This window comes from Mytilus galloprovincialis, chromosome 9, assembly GCF_965363235.1.
Source record: "Mytilus galloprovincialis chromosome 9, xbMytGall1.hap1.1, whole genome shotgun sequence".
NCBI classification, from domain to species: Eukaryota; Metazoa; Mollusca; class Bivalvia; order Mytilida; family Mytilidae; genus Mytilus; species Mytilus galloprovincialis.
In genome coordinates, this window is record NC_134846.1 from 32,750,055 (window position 1) to 32,768,684 (window position 18,630).

The 18,630-nt window shown below is 31.4% G+C and overlaps 2 protein-coding genes across 4 annotated transcripts; both read left to right on the top strand.

Moving 5' to 3' along the window:
- Positions 1-5,461: 5,461 nt before the first annotated feature.
- LOC143044836 (uncharacterized) lies at positions 5,462-9,634 on the top strand. The gene is made up of 6 exons (XM_076217026.1): positions 5,462-5,582; positions 5,884-6,039; positions 6,352-6,511; positions 7,756-7,818; positions 8,244-8,319; positions 8,758-9,634. The coding sequence occupies exons 2-6, from the start codon at positions 5,896-5,898 to the stop codon at positions 9,491-9,493; spliced, it is 1,179 nt and encodes a 392-aa protein (XP_076073141.1). The 5' UTR covers positions 5,462-5,582; positions 5,884-5,895; the 3' UTR covers positions 9,494-9,634.
- Positions 9,635-12,200: 2,566 nt separating this feature from the next.
- LOC143044837 (uncharacterized) lies at positions 12,201-18,447 on the top strand. Of its 3 annotated transcripts, none has more exons than XM_076217028.1 (7): positions 12,201-12,369; positions 12,937-13,085; positions 13,722-13,878; positions 15,254-15,316; positions 15,822-15,884; positions 16,612-16,687; positions 17,634-18,447. In XM_076217028.1, exons 2-7 carry the CDS (start codon positions 12,939-12,941, stop codon positions 18,364-18,366), a joined length of 1,239 nt encoding a protein of 412 aa, XP_076073143.1. In that variant the 5' UTR covers positions 12,201-12,369; positions 12,937-12,938; the 3' UTR covers positions 18,367-18,447. The 3 variants fall into 3 exon arrangements, with proteins under 3 accessions (XP_076073143.1, XP_076073142.1, XP_076073144.1); XM_076217027.1 differs by having other exon boundaries at positions 12,272-12,369; positions 12,930-13,085; XM_076217029.1 differs by lacking the exon at positions 15,254-15,316 and having other exon boundaries at positions 12,272-12,369; positions 12,930-13,085.
- The last annotated feature ends 183 nt before the right edge of the window (positions 18,448-18,630 follow it).

An 18,630-nucleotide genomic window follows, 5' to 3' on the forward strand; every position in this document is an offset into this window, starting at 1 on the left:
TCGTTGTTTTCCTCTTTTAAGTTATATGTTTCCCTTGGTTTAAGTTTCTAACCCGGATTTGTTTTCTCTCCATCAATTGATGACTTTCGAACAGCGGTATATTACTGTTGCCTTTATTAGTTACCAATAAGCATTATAAACGTAAAACCTATAAACATATAACATATAAATGTAATACGAGAAGCAATGTAACATGTATAAGACCGGTATTGGTTTTAATTGATTTTGTTTATTTTCGATTGATTACCAGAACAACATATATATAAAAAGTAAAATCTCAAAAATACTGAACTTAGAGGAAAATCAATTCGGAAAGTCCATAATCACATGGCAAAATCAAATAACAAAACGCATCAAAAACGAATGGACAAGAACTGTCATATTCCTGACTTGGTACAGGCATTTTCAAATGTAGAAAATGGTGGATTAAACCTAATTTTATAGCTCTAACCCTTTCACTTTAATGACAGTCTCATCAAATTCCGTTATATTTACATTGATGCGTTAACTAAACAGACATAATAAATAAAACATACGGGTACATCAGTCATCATCGTATAACAATTTAAAAAGGGAACAATTTAACAGAACACAAAAACATATATCTACAAACACATTCATTGATTTGTGTGTCTGATGTCAAAAAATTTTATACGTCACATGAATTTGTCGCTCAATGTGCATGCAAACAATTTTAAAATTTACATAGGCAATGTTAGCATATAGGGTTAAAAAAATCAAAAGTATGTAAGAATAAATATCAGATATAGACCGAGATTAGAAATAGATCAAAAGTTATTGATAGAATTTATAAGAATCCACAAATAGTTAATTCCACTATCAGTCATCATTGTATAACAATTTTAAAAGGAACAATTTAACAGAAAACAAAGACATCTATCTACAAACACATTCATTGATTTTAGTGTCTGACGTAGGAAAATTTTATACGTCACATATATTTGTCGTTCAATGTGCATACAAACAATTTTAAAATTTGCATAGGCGATGTTAGCACATAGGGTTAAAAAATCAAAAGTATATGTAATAATATGTTTTAATTGTCTCCAATGACGTATTTTTTCAGACTTTTCTTTACTGAATATAATGATCCAACAAAAATGACGTAATCCAAAACAAACGTTTTATATTTAAATGTAACGGTTTCTTTGTCCAATGCAAGTATTTTTAGAGCAGTAAATATCATAGATACCAGGACTGAAATTTTACATTTGCGCCAGACGCATTTTTCATTTACAAAAGACTCATCAGTAACGCTCAAATAAAAAGCGATTTAAAAAGGACAAATAAAGTACAAAGTTAACGAGCATTGTGGACCATAAATTCCCAGCAGTTTTGCCAAATACTCCAAATGTTATCTATTCCTGAGGTAGAAACACCTTAGTATTTAAACAATTTAACGTCTTGTACATAGTTTATTTATAATTATGACCATAACAATGATAATTCATGTCAAAACAGACATTGAAAATTGTAGCATATATTCATTTGTCTCTTCTTAATGCCACGATTTTAGGAGGAAATACTAATCTGAATGTCTTTGATTTGAAACACACGATATTCTGTGTTCGGTTATTTAGCTTTAGAATACAAAATAATATGATTATGGATTCTATACGTATATAGCCATACATCGTAATATTTATATAAGTTTTTCTTAATTTATGTAAATCTTATTTTATGTAGCGGATTTTTCAATATACACAATGGTTTTCGTGCCTGTGTTGGTCTTGTTACTTTTGGCTGCTTTCGTTGTCATTCTAGTTATTTGCCTCAAACGAAAGCGAGGCAAAAATTTGCCTCCATGTGAGATTCTACAATATCAAAATATAACAGATAGGACATATTCACCAAGTTATGCCGATATAAATTACAATGAAATGGCAAATATCATTATCCCTGAGATGAATGACAGCAGACATAGATATACATGCACCACAACTCCATGTGAATCACCAAACATTTCCTCTTCTATTCAACAGGAAGGAAGCAATTACAACAATTATGAATCATTATCAAACAATAGAAATTCAGTTGAACGTATTTATCAATTGGGATCTATTCCTAACAATGAATTCTCGTTGAGTGAACATACAAACGAATCAACAGAAGAGATAATGTCATCATCAATGAATTAGAGTCTAGTGCACTTTTATTCACTAACCAACCCTCTTGAATCAGATACTCATGTGTATGCATCAACATCTGTTTATGGTAATGTGATATGATTTACAAAAACAAAAGTACTGAAATCGTTACGTTTATTACTAATCTAACATATCAATTAATCATATTTCAAAAATGCAAATGTACTAACATATACATATCATGAAGACATGATTGTCAAACAATCGGACGTCAGTTGAACATATTTATCAATTGAGATATATTCTTTACAGTCATTTATCATCGAGTGAACATACAAACGAATCAACAGAAGAGTCAATGCCATCATCGATGAATCCGAATTTAGTGCACTATCAATCAGTAACCAAACCTAGTGAATCAGATACTCATGTGTATGCATCTGCATGTAGTAATGTGATATGAAAAGAAAAACAAATCTTCATTATTAAAATTGTTTTATTATTGCTTAGTAAATTTATTCATTTAACTTATTTCTAAAAGTTCAAAAATACATGATACGTGTACATGGTGTTGTAAAAGTACTCTGTCTTCCCTTGTGTTTATGAAGCTGATAAGTTAGTGAGGTATAACTGCTCATGTCTTTATGAGACCATCAACACGGTTAAATCGATCTTAATCATTTTTTGTCATATGAAACCGTTACAACAAATAGATGGATACAGCATTTATGTTTGTCTATCAAATTCAAATAATATTACAGCTGAGGACCATCTGCGAGTGTGGGATTTTCTCGTTGCGTTGAAAACCCATAAGTACGTGGCCTACGGTTGATATTTGCTCTTTGATTGGATTGTTGTCTCGTTTACATATTCACCTTTTCCATTCTTAATTTTACAGTCTATAAATTGTTCTATAGTTTTTTTCGAATGCCATATGTGAGAGCTCTGATCTTATTTCAATTCAAGAGACTGCATGAACTCGTTTTACGTTAGAAAATAGAAAATATACCTCGAACTCCTTTCCATTTATTTATTACGAATGCGCCTATTGTTAATTTATACAATGTCAAATAAATACGTCTCGCAATACCTGCAATCAAATGACCTTACAATATTAATTCCCACTAAAATTGATATTGTTTTCTATTGGTTACAGCAATAAACATATGTGAACAGCAAATATCTTTTTAATCGTGTATATAACACGAAAATATGGGAGTAGAGACGATGATGTATTTCTCCTGCTTAACTTTGTTCAAATATGTTGCTATGATTAATGATGGGATAAATCTAGAACATCATTTCAGACGCAGGAAAAAAAGTTCTTATTTTCATTGTGTAGTGTGTGGTAGACAAAGCCACCGTCCCCCAAAGTATTGTTAGCCCAGTAGTCAGTGCTGCGCGTTTAACAAGATTTAATTATGAATAAAAAAAATTGTTCACTTATACATGTTATAGGTGAAGAATTTATGTAGAAACTAAGGTACTAACTACCCCATGCAAAATTAATCTCACATGGATGTGACTATTACGTATATGATTCCATTTGGTCATAAAGCCCTTAATGTGTATTGGTACTCATACATACACACATAGCTTTCAAATCTTTGTATTTGTATATTTGATGAAGGTTAATTCAGAAAAACGCATAATACACCCGCATATATATGTAACTATATCTGCATTGAATAGATTTAAGAATTGGCGAATTAAATAACCACGAAGTATGCTTGAAAGGACTTCACTGAAAAAAGTAAGCGCAAACATATGTTGGTAAACAATGTAGTATCTTAGAAACTAGTCCTTCTTTTTTTTCTTTCATTAATACATGATTAACGCGTCTTTTTTTTTCGCAATAAAACAAAAGGTTTTTGCAAAGCCTGTAAAAAGCACACTGTTTGTATATCTCATTGTATTAATTTCATCAGACAAAACTTGTTTTAATGCTACAATTTCCGTGCATCGTACCAATTTGTTTCAGTTAGTCCAATTACGAATTAATTTTCTAAAAAGAGAATGTCAAACGTTGTCAATCATTATAACGATTGAAAAGCAACTGTTGTATTTCTGTCTTAACACATTAATTTTGTTTTCAAATGAAAATGGTGGTTTGAAGCTGGTTTTATACCGAGCTTATAACCCTACCTGTATGAATGTTGTTTAAAATACCGTCGTATTCCTTATGTGCCTATCCGAAGTCTGGAACCTGTTGTTGTGATGTTTGTTCTTGTCTGCCATATTTGATTTTCGTAGGTTGGTTTGTTATAAATTATGGCGTTAATTTGCTCAATTGAATTATGTCATTTTCCATGACAGATAATTTTTAGCCGACTTTACAATACTTGTTTTTCTTCAATCTTGAATGTTGTATGATAACTTGTGATTGCTCACATCCATTTCATTTGAATTTGGTAGTTGTCTTATTTTGCAATCATACCACATCTCCTTGATTATTACAGATGCATTTGTGTGTCATAAGATTTTACGGCAGGGTAATGAACACAGTTAAACAATCATATCACTCAACAGGAAAAAATAATCCCCATTTGAATGTAAATTCAATGTAAATTAACTGCAGGATGATTTTATCACTTTTACTTTGCCATACTTCAAGTCTTATTTACAAGCATTTAGCATCATGTAATGTTTTATTTGTTATTTTATTTATATAATGAATAAATCGCATATATAGTGTTGCATTCAGCAGCAGCTTTCAATTATGTGAACTTGCATTATATTTTGCGCACTTGCTCATGAAAGTGACTGTAACTCATCATGCAACAATTGTTGTCATTTATGAGAAATATGACTTATAACAAATACCAGGCTCATAACTGTGTACGACAAACGCGCGTGTCGTCTAAAAGAGACTCATCAGTTACACTCGAATCAAAACGATAATAAGTCACATCGATTACAAAGTTGAAGACATGTCTTCTTAATTTCATATCATCTTTACTTATGTTGCTTGACATGCATCTGTTATTGTCAGCATTACATATGCACATATATGTTAATTATTCCGCAGTTATTTCAGCTTCCCCTCAATGTGTCACGTATACTTTTGTTCAAATGATGAATCGCAGAGGGCAATGTTTTACTTCGTCACTTAGATATCATATAGTTATTTGCAGTATGCTTGTTACAGATGAATACTAATTACTGCTATACCATTTTTAAAATCCTCGTTTTCTAAAAACAGTAATAGTGTTTTTCTTTATATAGTTTTAATAATAATTAAATTACGATAACATTACAAATAAAAACAAAATGTTTGTGTTTTTTAACGTATCGGAAGTGACCTTAGTTTAAAATTTATGATGATAATATGGTTGATGTTTACATGTTTATAAGGAAACTACAACGGATATTTTTGAAAACAAAAATCGTAATACATTAACAATATAAATAGTTCATTTACCTTAGTTTTTTAATTTATTGCATTTAAAGCATCGGAGAAACTACACAACATACGTAAGTAGACTGTCATATTATAATGTATAATGTCTACTCTATGATATTTGAGAAAAAAAAACCGCTTATTTCTTTTAATTTCATTTTAGTTTCAATGTATAGGCAAATTGATTAATACTAGTAATTAGCACACAAAATGAAATTCCTATTTAGATGTCAGTTCTTGGTAACCTTAATTGAGTTTAGGGCAAATGTACTATCTCTGCACACTTTGTTTTTATCGACAAGATATCTACACCGTTCCCTATGTTCAATATCAAATCAAAACTCATTGCAGTATTTAATATTTTTATCATTTCAGCATTTCCTTAAAATGTACACGTACATTGGATGCTTTGAAGATCGAAATAAAAGACTCTTGCATGATGGACCATATACAGGGAGAAATAATAAAATGTCCACAGAAATCTGCTTTAATCACTGCAATTCAAAACAATATGACTATTTTGCAACAGAGGTAGGATCAATTTTGCCAAAATACTTATTTTTTCTTCAATATTCATTATTGTAAAAAAATAATTTTAATTTCGAAACATAAGTTCAAAGGTTTTATTTGTTATCTAAATACTTATCCACGTGCACTTCCTTTTATTAAGGAATTCATCCAACTTAATAGCAACAATATACAACAGTGAAAGCGTCAAATGGATAATACAACTAGAACTGTGAAAGGATATAACAACTCAATGTATAGCATGCAGTATATATACATGCACCTGTACTAACCCTCTTACCTTTTATAACATTGTGTATATACATGTAATTACAGTACAGAAACCAGTGTTTTTGTGGTAATGGGAAAAGTCTCACTTCTGAGAAGTATCCTAGAAAACCTGAAAAAGGTAATTGCAATATGGCATGCACAGGGCATGTAAATGAAACATGTGGTGGCACTTGGAGAGCTTCTGTGTATAACATAATTAGAAATGGTGAGTAAACTTATTGCTCCTTTAACATTAAAAAAAAATATTATGCCGTTATTAACAAGTTACTTTCTGTTCAGAATTGTATGTATTTAACGCCATGAATTTTCTGGCGATATTTTTTATGCAAATATACGTTTTATATCATGATAATAAAATTGAGAATGGAAATGGGGAATGTGCCAAAGAGACAACAACCCGACCATAGAGCAGACAACAGCAGAAGGTCACCAACAGGTCTTCAATGCAACGAGAAATTCTCGCACCCGGAGGCGTCCTTCAGCTGGCCCCTAAACAAATATATACTGGTTCAGTGATAATGAACACCATCCTAAACCCCAAATTGTACACAAGAAACTAAAAGTTAAAAAGACTAACAATGGTCTGTATCTTTCATCGGATCAAACAAGCAATGCCGAAAAAATACACAAACCATAATGTTCTCTTTGAATAAAAAAAACTGATTTAACAAATTTAAATCTTTCGGCACATGAAATGTATTTAGGTGGTGTCATGTTCGGAGATCTTATACTGAATTTACTGTTTCCTATACCATTAGACTATTACTTTACATTCTTTGTCTTTTATTGGTTGTTATAGGCAACACATTTAACGTTGAAAACATAACATTTGCAGTTTCATTAAGTGTAATGGTGTATTAATACGAGTTGTGGTAATGCTGACAATAGTTGTTGTTCTAATTTGTATTAAATTTAAAACAATTAAAAGTTTTCACAACGAATAATCAAGCTGTCTGAAGTGTACCGTATCACATGTCTCTAGCTCTCATGTTCATTTTTATGTTTTAATTAACGCTTTCTTTTCCCATCATCATTAAGACTTCTAAGGTCAACTATGCAAATAAAAATATTATCATGGAACTGATGTTGTGATTAAAAAAGGTTCATTGTCCTATCTATTTTTTTTAAATCTTATCTTTTCCTGTAAACTAATGCAATGCTAGACTTTTCAAAGATCTAGGGTTTATAATTATTTGAGACAAAACAGGAGAAGATAATGATAAAAGCGAGTACGCGGATACTAACAACTTAACTGCTTTCTTATAGACCTATCGATGTTTGGACCGTTCACGAGTGCACAAAGCCTCACCAGAAATGTTTCTCCTTTAAATCTAGTTTACTTCGATATATATATATGTTAATTTTTATTCTGAAGGTATTTTGATATCTTTTAAGAATACTTTTTTTCTGGAATTCGGTCACAATGATAATACATTATTTTCATTCTAGGTCACAAGGTTTCGACAACAACTCATACACCAACACGTCACAAGCAGAGAACGTCTAATATAGGTACATGCACACCCTATTTTTTTATTTTCTTCAATTCTTTTCTAGGTTTAAATTACTATTTTTGATATCAACTAAATTCCTTTTTTTGACGATTTGATTTACTTTAATCAATTTGATAAGAACACAATGAATGTTCAATTTATCTTCCTCTACAGAAGTTTCATGCGTTAAAACACATTTTCATGATTTGGATTAAATCAATAATTGACTCCTTGAAAATACTCCATACGCATGCATTTTGTACAATTGCTTTAAATTGTCTAAACATATGTAGTTACAAGTAAGAAAATTTCAATATTTGATGTGTGATAATAGGTATACAATTGGTTAGAACCGTTTCAAATACATTACTTTTACTAGTAGTCTCTTAAAAATTAATTCCAATTTTGATAATTTATAATTTATATTAATGTATTCCGTTGTAGGCATTGGTGTTGGAATAACCATTGTGTTGCTCCTAATCATAGTTGCAGTTATCAGTTGTTTGTTATGGAAAAGAAGGTACAATAAATTCTAATTTACTCTGTTGATAAGTACGATTAATGATTATTATTGTGTTCTATGTAGTATTTCATTGTTCTTACGCCACACAAATAGTATATGTAAAAAGAAAAGCAAACACAACAAGAATGCCAGAATAAATTGAAAAATATTTTTACAGACATACGAACGAGGACGGAATCAAAGTTATGGCAAAAACGTTTATAAGTATATCCTCATCTTCATTTTATTGAATTAATGTTGTTTTTATGTTCTATGTATTATAATTCTTTGATTTTACGTAAAGAAAAATAAGTATTCCTATTTGAATAATGAAAATATATTCTGTTTCCATGCCTATGAAACTAGAAGCTATCAACTATGAATTGTTAATAACGTTGCAAACTTCCTTTTGTTATAATCAATCAAACTCCCTAAAATTTTACTTTTTTGTTTTAGAAAACAAAAAGCTCATATAAAAGAATCGTCAATGATTGATCACGAGTATGATAGAAACCAGAATATAACCACCGTAGACAGTTCATCCATCGAGATGCATGTCTATGAAAATGGTCATTCAAACGGCTATTCAAATTCGAATAATACAACACAAATTTCAAATGGATATATCGTACCCCAAACGTCGAATACGACTGTAAATCACGTGAACAATAAACGCGAAACAGACTCCGGGCATGCACATGATCAACCAGATAAAAGATCAATCCTTAAAAGCATATTGCCATCCCTGTTACACAACTACTTTAAGTTAGATAATGATAAAATCGACAATGAAGACGGGAACAACATAGCGGACATATCACAAACAGAGCTTGATTTGACAGCCGGTGGAAGCAACGGCGCATATGCTACTCTAGATTCAACGGAAACCGGCTTCAATAAAGGTAAACGCGTCCCTAATAGTAAAGAAAATAGTGATCATTCAAAAATCGAAAAGACAAATCATGTGATAAAAGGTAAAGGAGATTATTGCTGTGTTGAAGGAGAATATAATACACTGAACAAAATCCGGAGATTTTCGAATCATGTCAGTTTATACAGTCATGCTGTTGATGGTGTTTATGACATATCCGGAAATAATAATAAGTCAAAAACTACAGATCATACCTACGATCATTTCTTTGGAAATCAAACTGTAATAGCAGCTGATTATGATAATGTAATAAAATATTAAGAGGTGAACATAATGTGAATATATGTTTCGAAAATTGATTTAACTGTAAATTCATATAATTTCACTCTGTTTTGTCACTTTATTTGTACTATTTATATATAAAAATTTAGAAAAATAGCGGTGACCATATCATTACAATTGCAATACTCGTTTTGGCTCATCGAATTCCAAAGGATCCCATGCGAGCGTTTGCCACCACTTGACATCCGTTGACGCACGTTTCCTGCTGTCGTTGTCTGTCAACGTTGTCGCTAACTCTTTTAAGAATCTCCTCACACTTAAACTGAATTTTCCTTAGGGCAACAAATATTTGTATTTGTATATATTTCATCTGAAGTTTGATCCATCATTGATTATAATAATGAAATAAGGAGTCAAATGCAGTTGTAGTGCAAAAGTATGATCAGTAGATAAGTCTAAATGGGGAAAATATGTTTAGCTTAGTAGGATTTACAAATAGGGCAAATGATCAGAACACTCGATGGTGTAAACTTCCCAACAAAACGTTTATGGTATAATTGTATGTGACAGATGGTGCAATGGTAAAAGGTGTATGTGTATGGATCTATGATTTATGGTTAAGGGGAATGATGAAATGGTGTACATTGTATGTGAACTGGTATGATTCTGTAACGTGTAATCAAAGTGTGGTTGTCAAAGTTTACAACTATGTAAAATATTGATAAGAACTGATTTTTAACTTAATACATTAATTTTGAATATTGTGATCAAAAATCTTTCTTTTTTTAATAAAGAAATAATTTTTCAGTCGCATGCTTTGCTTGAAATAAGATTGCAACATGAGTAATTTCGGATGGTTAAGATAGCAGGTGTAAGGTGTATGGTGCAAAGTTGTGACGTGTATGGTGTAATGGCAGAGAAAGAGAGAGAGAGAGAGAGAGAAATTGAGACAGCAAAGTAAGATCTACAAATAAGTTAAATGCCTCAACCTGCCGGTGGGGGATATAAGCTCTCTTGTTACGAGTCCATATTCAAATTGAATGATTGGAGTTCTTCCAATCATGCAAACTGTTGCGTTAGTTCCTTGGATGAAATTCGATGGAACGGAGGAAGAACGTTTGATGATGTGTACAGTCTATATCCTTCATTTGTAGCTCAGATATCTGTGATTACTCTAATATCTGAACGGTGAGTCTTTATAGTCGTGACGGATCATGTATAAACTTTTTCTCTCAAATATGCACATTGTGTCTTTTTTGTTGTGAGGGATCATGTATAAATCTTTATCTTAACTCCTATACATTTCTAGGAATGTTATTGGTTAAAAGCGTCCTCGTGGAAACCGTGTATATTTGATATTAGGTTAGTATGGAGGCGGGGCTTATTTCATACACGGTTAGTAGTGGAGTTACGTCCCTTTATATTCCATATAAGGTAGTAGGGAGGCGGGGCTTATTTCATACACGGTTAGTAGTGGTGTTACGTCGCTTTAAAAAAAAACAGTACTGAGAAAAAATCTTAAAGGTTTCAACAGACAAAGAAATTGATGATTAAGATTGAAATAAATTCATAAAACACATTTAAATCTAACAAGTTGTCATTGTTGGCATCTGTTTTTGTAGGGTCAATGGAGTAGTTTCTTTATCATGTTTATGCTAACTGTATTGAAGACTTGCACATTTTGATAGGTCACTGGTCTAAATTTTACACGTTAAGATGGTCGGTAAGATAAATTCGTTACATAGTGTGCTAGTGACGTAATACGGTATATATGGGGTCAGTAAATTCCATATGGGGATTCGAACTTCGCTCTCACCCCATATATACCGTATTAAGGTCACTTTGATCTCACCCCATATTGAATTTCATGACCCCATATATACCGTATAAGGTCACTAGCACACTATGTAACTAATAGTTCTCTCAGATCTGAACGATGTGATGGATAGTGTAAAAAGTATTTCCGGCCAGGTTAGATCTGTTTGATAGATGTTTTTTTCTGCTTGGTGTCGTTCTAATGAGTTAAGCCCTTTCAAACTGATTTTGTATAGTTAGTTCGTATGTTGTACAGTTATACCACTGTCCAAGGTTAAGGAATGGTTGGCGTTTTCTAACATGTTTTACCCTGTTATATTAATTATGTTCCTGCTTTAAGTCAGGCGTATGTTATTCATTGGAAGTTGTTTGTTGCTGTATATCAAATTTCTCGTTTGAATTGTTTAACATGTGTCATATCTCAAATAAGTAAAATAAAAGCTCTTCAAAGATAACAGGATTATAACTGTATACGTCATACACGTGTCGTCAACAAAAGACTCGTCAGTGACGCTCAAATAAAAAGTAAAAAAAAAAAGACTAAAGAACATGAATAAATTATAAAAATTGAATAGCTTTCTTCAGTTATTTCATATCATATTTAGGAGACGTGTGTCAGACATTGTCGGCTGCCAACTGTTTTACTTGCACATATTTTGTACTTATTACAGTGTTCCTGTATGCCATCACTCATATCAGGGAAAATGGTATACTTCGTCATTTAAATATTTAAATAATATATAATGATTTGCAGTGTGCTAGGTTGAACTGGATAAAAACTTTCAGTTACACCATATTTTTTTTATTCATAGTTTTCCTATTCAAAATGTTTAGTCTGTGTTTTTGTTTATATACTAGGAGTAACAATCAAATTACGATAACTTCCAATAGAAAACTGTTTTTGTTTGTGTTTTAGCGTATCAGAATTGACTAAACTTTAAGATTTATGATGATAATAAGGTTGATGTTTACATGTTTATAAGGAAACTGCAACGGATATGTTTTCATAATAAACTTCGTAATACAATATTCATAGTTCATCTGACTTGGTATATTGAAATTTAGTGCATGTAACGCAGCGGAGACCTAAAACAATAGAAGTGAGTTAAAATATTTATATATTGGTTTTTGTTTTGTTAATTGAGAGAAAAAAAAAAACGCTAATTTCATAGTTTTCCGATAACAATATATGCATTTCATTGCTTTAAAAAAAACAAGAAAAGTAATCGTAGCATTTTTTTTACATGACCTTACAAGTCAAATTGAATTGTCAACTCATTACGTGAATATCAGGTAAGACTCACTTTTTTCACGGGAAAGTCGCATGAACTTTATATAATAACATTTGAAATTTAATTGAATTATGAAAAATATAAAATCTGTTATGTAAAATTCACATTCAATTCATGTGAAAATTTTCACGTGAGATTCGTATGAATCTCAATACACGTAAAATCCATATAAAAATAGTCACATCAGTTCCATATTTAAGTTCGTTTGGGGTGAATTTTGAAATAAAAGTAAGTTAAGAAGCAAATGCAATAATAAAGCACATGATATGGTTATCGACAAGATGTTTTTAGATTGTCCTATGTTCAATATCAAATCCAAAACTGTATCGATAACATTCTTCTATTTTTGCATTCTAATATTTCATCAGTTTATAGAGATGTACAACTACATTGGATGCTTTAAAGATCGTCCTGGTAGAAGATTATTGAATGCTGGACCATTTAACACAGAAAATAATGAAATGTCCATCAACATATGCTTCAACCACTGCAATCCTGGAAACTATGGATATTTTGCAACAGAGGTACACACTATGTTTGCAAACATACGTATTTAAAAATAAATTTTGAGTATTTATTGACGTTTAATACAAAACACGTTGAGCTAGGATTGTATGTACGTGTTTAACACGTGCATTTGTATAATTTCGAGAATACATCTAAGTAGCTACAATATTCAACATGAAGACGTGTTTACTCAAATTTTAAAAGCACTAAAGTACTGCATAAGATTATCGGTTAATTACAAAGAAGCTGGTGCAAAACCAGATAGTCTCCGATCACCATTGATATTATTTCGAGCAGTGTTTGCGTTATACTCGTAAGCTCGTGAAATATCATATGCATATATACATGTGTATGTAAAGTTTCGAACTGTGTAACTTCTTATTATATTACTAAAATTATAAAACAAATAAATGTTTAAACGGTGTTCAATTTTTCTGTTGCCCTTTTTAATATGACTTAATTTTATATAATTATTGTGTTCACGTAAGGATAGTCCGAAATGACAGCTCATGACCATATCGATACCGGTTTACACTAAAGCCAAATGAATATAGATATCGAGGAACCAACACTTTTCCAATGTAAAAAGGTATTAGTTATAATGCTACAGTATATTTTAACTCTTTGCTTGTTTAATAAAACGTATATTGCAGTTTCGTTACAGATGTTATTGTGGTAATAGGACAAACATCGGTTCTAACCAGTTTCCAAAAATAAAAGAAAGAGATTGTAGCATGAAGTGCAGAGGGCATCCGTCAATGAAATGTGGTGGGATATTGGCAGCATCTGTATATAAAATAAATAGAAAGTGTGAGTAAATTATTTCTGATCGTACATAACATGATCATTTTATCTTAGTATACTTGCATTATAAACTCATTCGTCTATGAAAAACCTCTTATATAACGCAATTACTTTTTAAAAGTAGTATACTTTTGTAAATATAGGCTTGCTTCAAACAAATACACAAAAACACACAAACAAGATCCATGGTCTATTAATAGGATGCAACAACACCATATAATAACATGAATGTTATTTTTTTTTCTTTGATCTTCAAGTCAGTTAACTTCTTCTGTTTTAGGGGAATTTGTTAACTGATTATTCTTTTAGTTAGTGCTGTCTCTAATTCCGGCGTGAGACGCTTGTCATAAGAAAAGCCATGGTTAGAACTAATAATGATACTTCCATTTAAGAAATTGTTATTTCACTGCCTAGTGGTGGCTTTCCCTTACATTTGCCAAATATGTTAACATCTGTTTGCATCTGGTGCAAGAAAATTGGTACCGTTAATTTTATTACTACCACTGGGTCGATGCCTCTGCTGGTGGACTATTAGTCCCCGAGGGTATCACCAGCCCAGTAGCCAGTACTTCGGTACTGGCATGAAAATACGGATTTTTTGTGTTATTAAAATTTGCTGTTACAAAATATTAGAAATTATTTTAAATTAAGGAATGTATCTCCCTCATGCAAAGCTCTGATTCCTTTCACGGATTTGGCTATACTTTTTGGACCTTTTGGATTATAGCTCTTCATCTTTTATATAAGCTTTGGATTTCAAATATTTTGGCCACGAGCATCACTGAAGAGACATGTATTGTCGAAATGCGCATCTGGTGCAAGAAAATTGGTACCGTTAATTTTATTACTACCACTGGGTCGATGCCTCTGCTGGTGGACTATTAGTCCCCGAGGGTATCACCAGCCCAGTAGCTAGTACTTCGGTACTGGCATGAAAATACGGATTTTTTTGTGTTATTAAAATTTGATGTTACAAAATATTAGAAATTATTTTAAATTAAGGAATGTATCTCCATCATGCAAAGCTCTGATTCCTTTCACGGATTTGGCTATACTTTTTGGACCTTTTGGATTATAGCTCTTCATCTTTTATATAAGCTTTGGATTTCAAATATTTTGGCCACGAGCATCACTGAAGAGACATGTATTGTCGAAATGCGCATCTGGTGCAAGAAAATTGGTACCGTTAATTTTATTAACATAATTTTAACACATTTACTAAAAAAAAATAGTTTTACAGTTCCCTAGAAAATATCTAATCTAAAAATAGTTCCCTATACTTTAAACAAAAAAATGCATAAGTAGAGCTTCAAAACGGATTAACGTGGTCTATCAACGTATTTATTTTTAAAATTATTAATTCAGTTAGCATAATTTACAGGTTCCCAGTTGTCGACGACAGAACAGACACAAAAAATTCCGAAACAAAATCAATTTGATATAGGTAAACAGGTTTCTTTTATATTTGTCAACTTAAACGATTTTAGTTGATCTTGGAATCAGTAATCATTCCTTTTTCAATAAGTTGAAACAAGGGCATTGAGGGATAAGGCCGAACGTTAGGAACAACTACTTGACTGGCCATTTGTTTAGGATGATCAATATCTCGACTGTTCAACAAAGAATGGCACCTACAAGTTCATCATAAACATGACACATACTGTTTTGTGCCATATTGCATACTTTGGATTCATTATTACTATTATTCGTTGGATACCAATTTTCGTTTGCAGAGGTTTTATATGCAGAGATTGGCAAAACCACGAAATCAAAAATCCACGAAAATGCAAGTTTTCCTTCATTCACGAAAATTGGCACCAACAAAAATAAATTAATCCACAGTATTTTTATTTTAACTCTAAAGTCATTACAATATCTCCAACGTCAATAATCGATGGAACGAAGTTGGTATTAACTTAGTTACACACATATACTGTTCCTTCTTTCAGATCCGATGTTATCGACGACAGAATATACACCAACAATTCCGGAACAAAGTCGATCTGATATAGGTAAATCCTTTGTATATTTATTACCAAGCCCTAATCAAGTTTTCAGAGGAACCAAAAGATATTGGTGTGGATATATTGAATTAGTTACTTTCGATCCGTAATTATAGATACAACTTCCCGTTCCTTTGTGGAATCTGTTTATTAACATTATTTTTATAAGCTATACTCAACTAGTGTCAATCTAAAATTATGCACACGACTGTTTTTTGTGAAGATAGTTTTGAATTATTTTAGAATATGTAATAAAAATCATGATCATTATTATCGAATTTTTATGTGATGGAACAATTTGAGAAAAAAGAAATACTATTCTAATAATACAGTCACTGGCAGATTCGTTTCACTAAGATCTTATAATTATAAATAATAATAATAAAAAAGTTTAATGTTAAATATTGTTTAAATGCTTTTATTACAAGTAGGTTAATATGAGCGTCACTGATGAGTCTTATGTAGACGAAACGCGCGTCTGGCGTACTAAATTATAATCCTGGTACCTTTGATAACTATTAACAACGAGCAAAAAAAAAACAGCATAGTTTTGTGTTTATCTTTTAATTATGTTAATCGGCTAATTTTGTCTTTTGAAAACACTCCAATCATTAAAAACATTTTGGTAAACAGCTAGCTTAAGTAGCATTTAGTTTTCATTCAGTAAAAAGATGAAAAACAAAAAGACGTCATAACACTGGTATAATTAGTATATATAAATTTAAAACCATTGTAGGTATTGGTATTGGATTGTCAATTGTAGTGTTCTTATCTATAGTAGCAGCTGTCAGTTTTCTGTTCTGGCGAAGAAGGTATATTCCCATATTAAGTGTAAAAGATACCTAATGTGTTCTCTGCATAAAGATTTTCATTTTTCTCTGTTGGCAACAAGAATACATGTAAACAGAAAGGCAAACACAAAAAAAAAAATCTAAATAAATGTAAACGTTATTTTTAAAGACGAAAATATTTGCAGATGGAGGATGAAGACAAATTCAAAGGAATGACAAAAACTGATAAGGTTGTTAATGACAGATTAGGTATAAAAAGTCACTTTACGACAAATACATAAAAAGTATATGCAAAAATTACAGTGCATACGGCATTGATAAAGTTACATGTGTAAAACCATTCAAACGGGAAAACCAATGGTCTAATCTATATGAAAAACAAGAAACGAAAAACACTTATGAACCACATCAGCACAGGACAACTACTGAACATAAGATTAATGACTTAGGGAAGGTCAAATGCAGCGAGTTTAAACGTTTAAATAGGTACCAAACTTTGTCCTTATCTGAAATAGTGTAACATCACAACATAAAGAAGACACACAATAAAACTTACTCGTTTGAAATACACAATGTACGTGTATCCTCATCTCATTTCATTCAAAACAGTATTGTATTTAATTTTTACTATTGTAAAAAGGGATAAAGATAGTCTTTTTAAAACATATACTTCGTACTTTATTTGGCCTTTGGAATTTTTTTGGTCGAGCGTCACTGATGAGTGTTTTGTAGACGAAACGTGCGTCTGGCGCATATACAAAATTTCAATGCTGGTTTCTATGATGAGTTTATATACTTTGAGCATACCTAACGCCAAATGAATTTTCGTTATTACAGAATGAAAATATTTCCTATTTCCATGCCTATAAAATCAACTGTATGTACATAAACATTTATTTAATGTATCATTGATTGACAATACGGTATGTTATTTGTATTATAATCATATTTATTGTTTTTATTTCAGAAAACAAAGAGCCCATATAAAGGAATCATCAATGAGTGAACACGAGTATGAAAGAAATCAGAATGTTCCAATCTCAGATAGTTCGTCCATCGAGTTGCATATCTATGATAAATGTCATACATACGGAAATGCAAATTCGAATAATACAACACGAATTTCAAATGAATATATTGAGCCGCAAACATGCAATACGACAGCAAACCACGTGCACAGTAAACCTGTAACAGACCCAGTGCATACGCAAGATAAATTAGATAAAAGAACAATCATCAAAAACATGTTGCCTTCCTTACAACACAACTACTTTAAGTTAGGTAATGATATAACCGGCAAAGTAAAAAGGGACCACATTGCAGACACCCCACAAATAGAACTTCCTTTGACAGCCAGTGTCAGCAATGGCGCATATGCTATTCTAGATTCAACGGCAACTGGTTTCAGCAAAGGTAAACGTATCCTCCCAAGAAATGAACAAACAAATTATCAAATAAAACTCGAAAAGCAAAATCATTTGATTAAAGGTGATGAAGACTACTGCTGTGTTGAAGGAGAATATAATACACTGAACAAAATCCGGAGATTTTCTAATGAAGGTAGTTTATATAGTCATGCAGTGGATGGTGTTTATGACATATCCGGAAATAACAACCAGTCAAAAACTACAGATCATACCTACGATCATGCCATTGGAAGTCAAACTGTAATAGCAACTGACTATGATCATGTATTTTAACATTTAGGAGTTGAACTTAATTTGCATACATGTTTGTGAACATTTGATGTAATTGGAAATAGATATTATTTCACTTTCCAATTGTAGTTTAAATTTTACAGAAAGAAATGTGATGATCATAACTTAGCAAAAACTGTTCTTTTTGTTTAAACAATATTTTATTTTCAAATTTAAAGTGCACTAAATATAATTATACAATACAAATAAAGGGATTGACAAACAAAAAGAACTTATACAAATCTGCCTATGTTACTGTTCATTTTG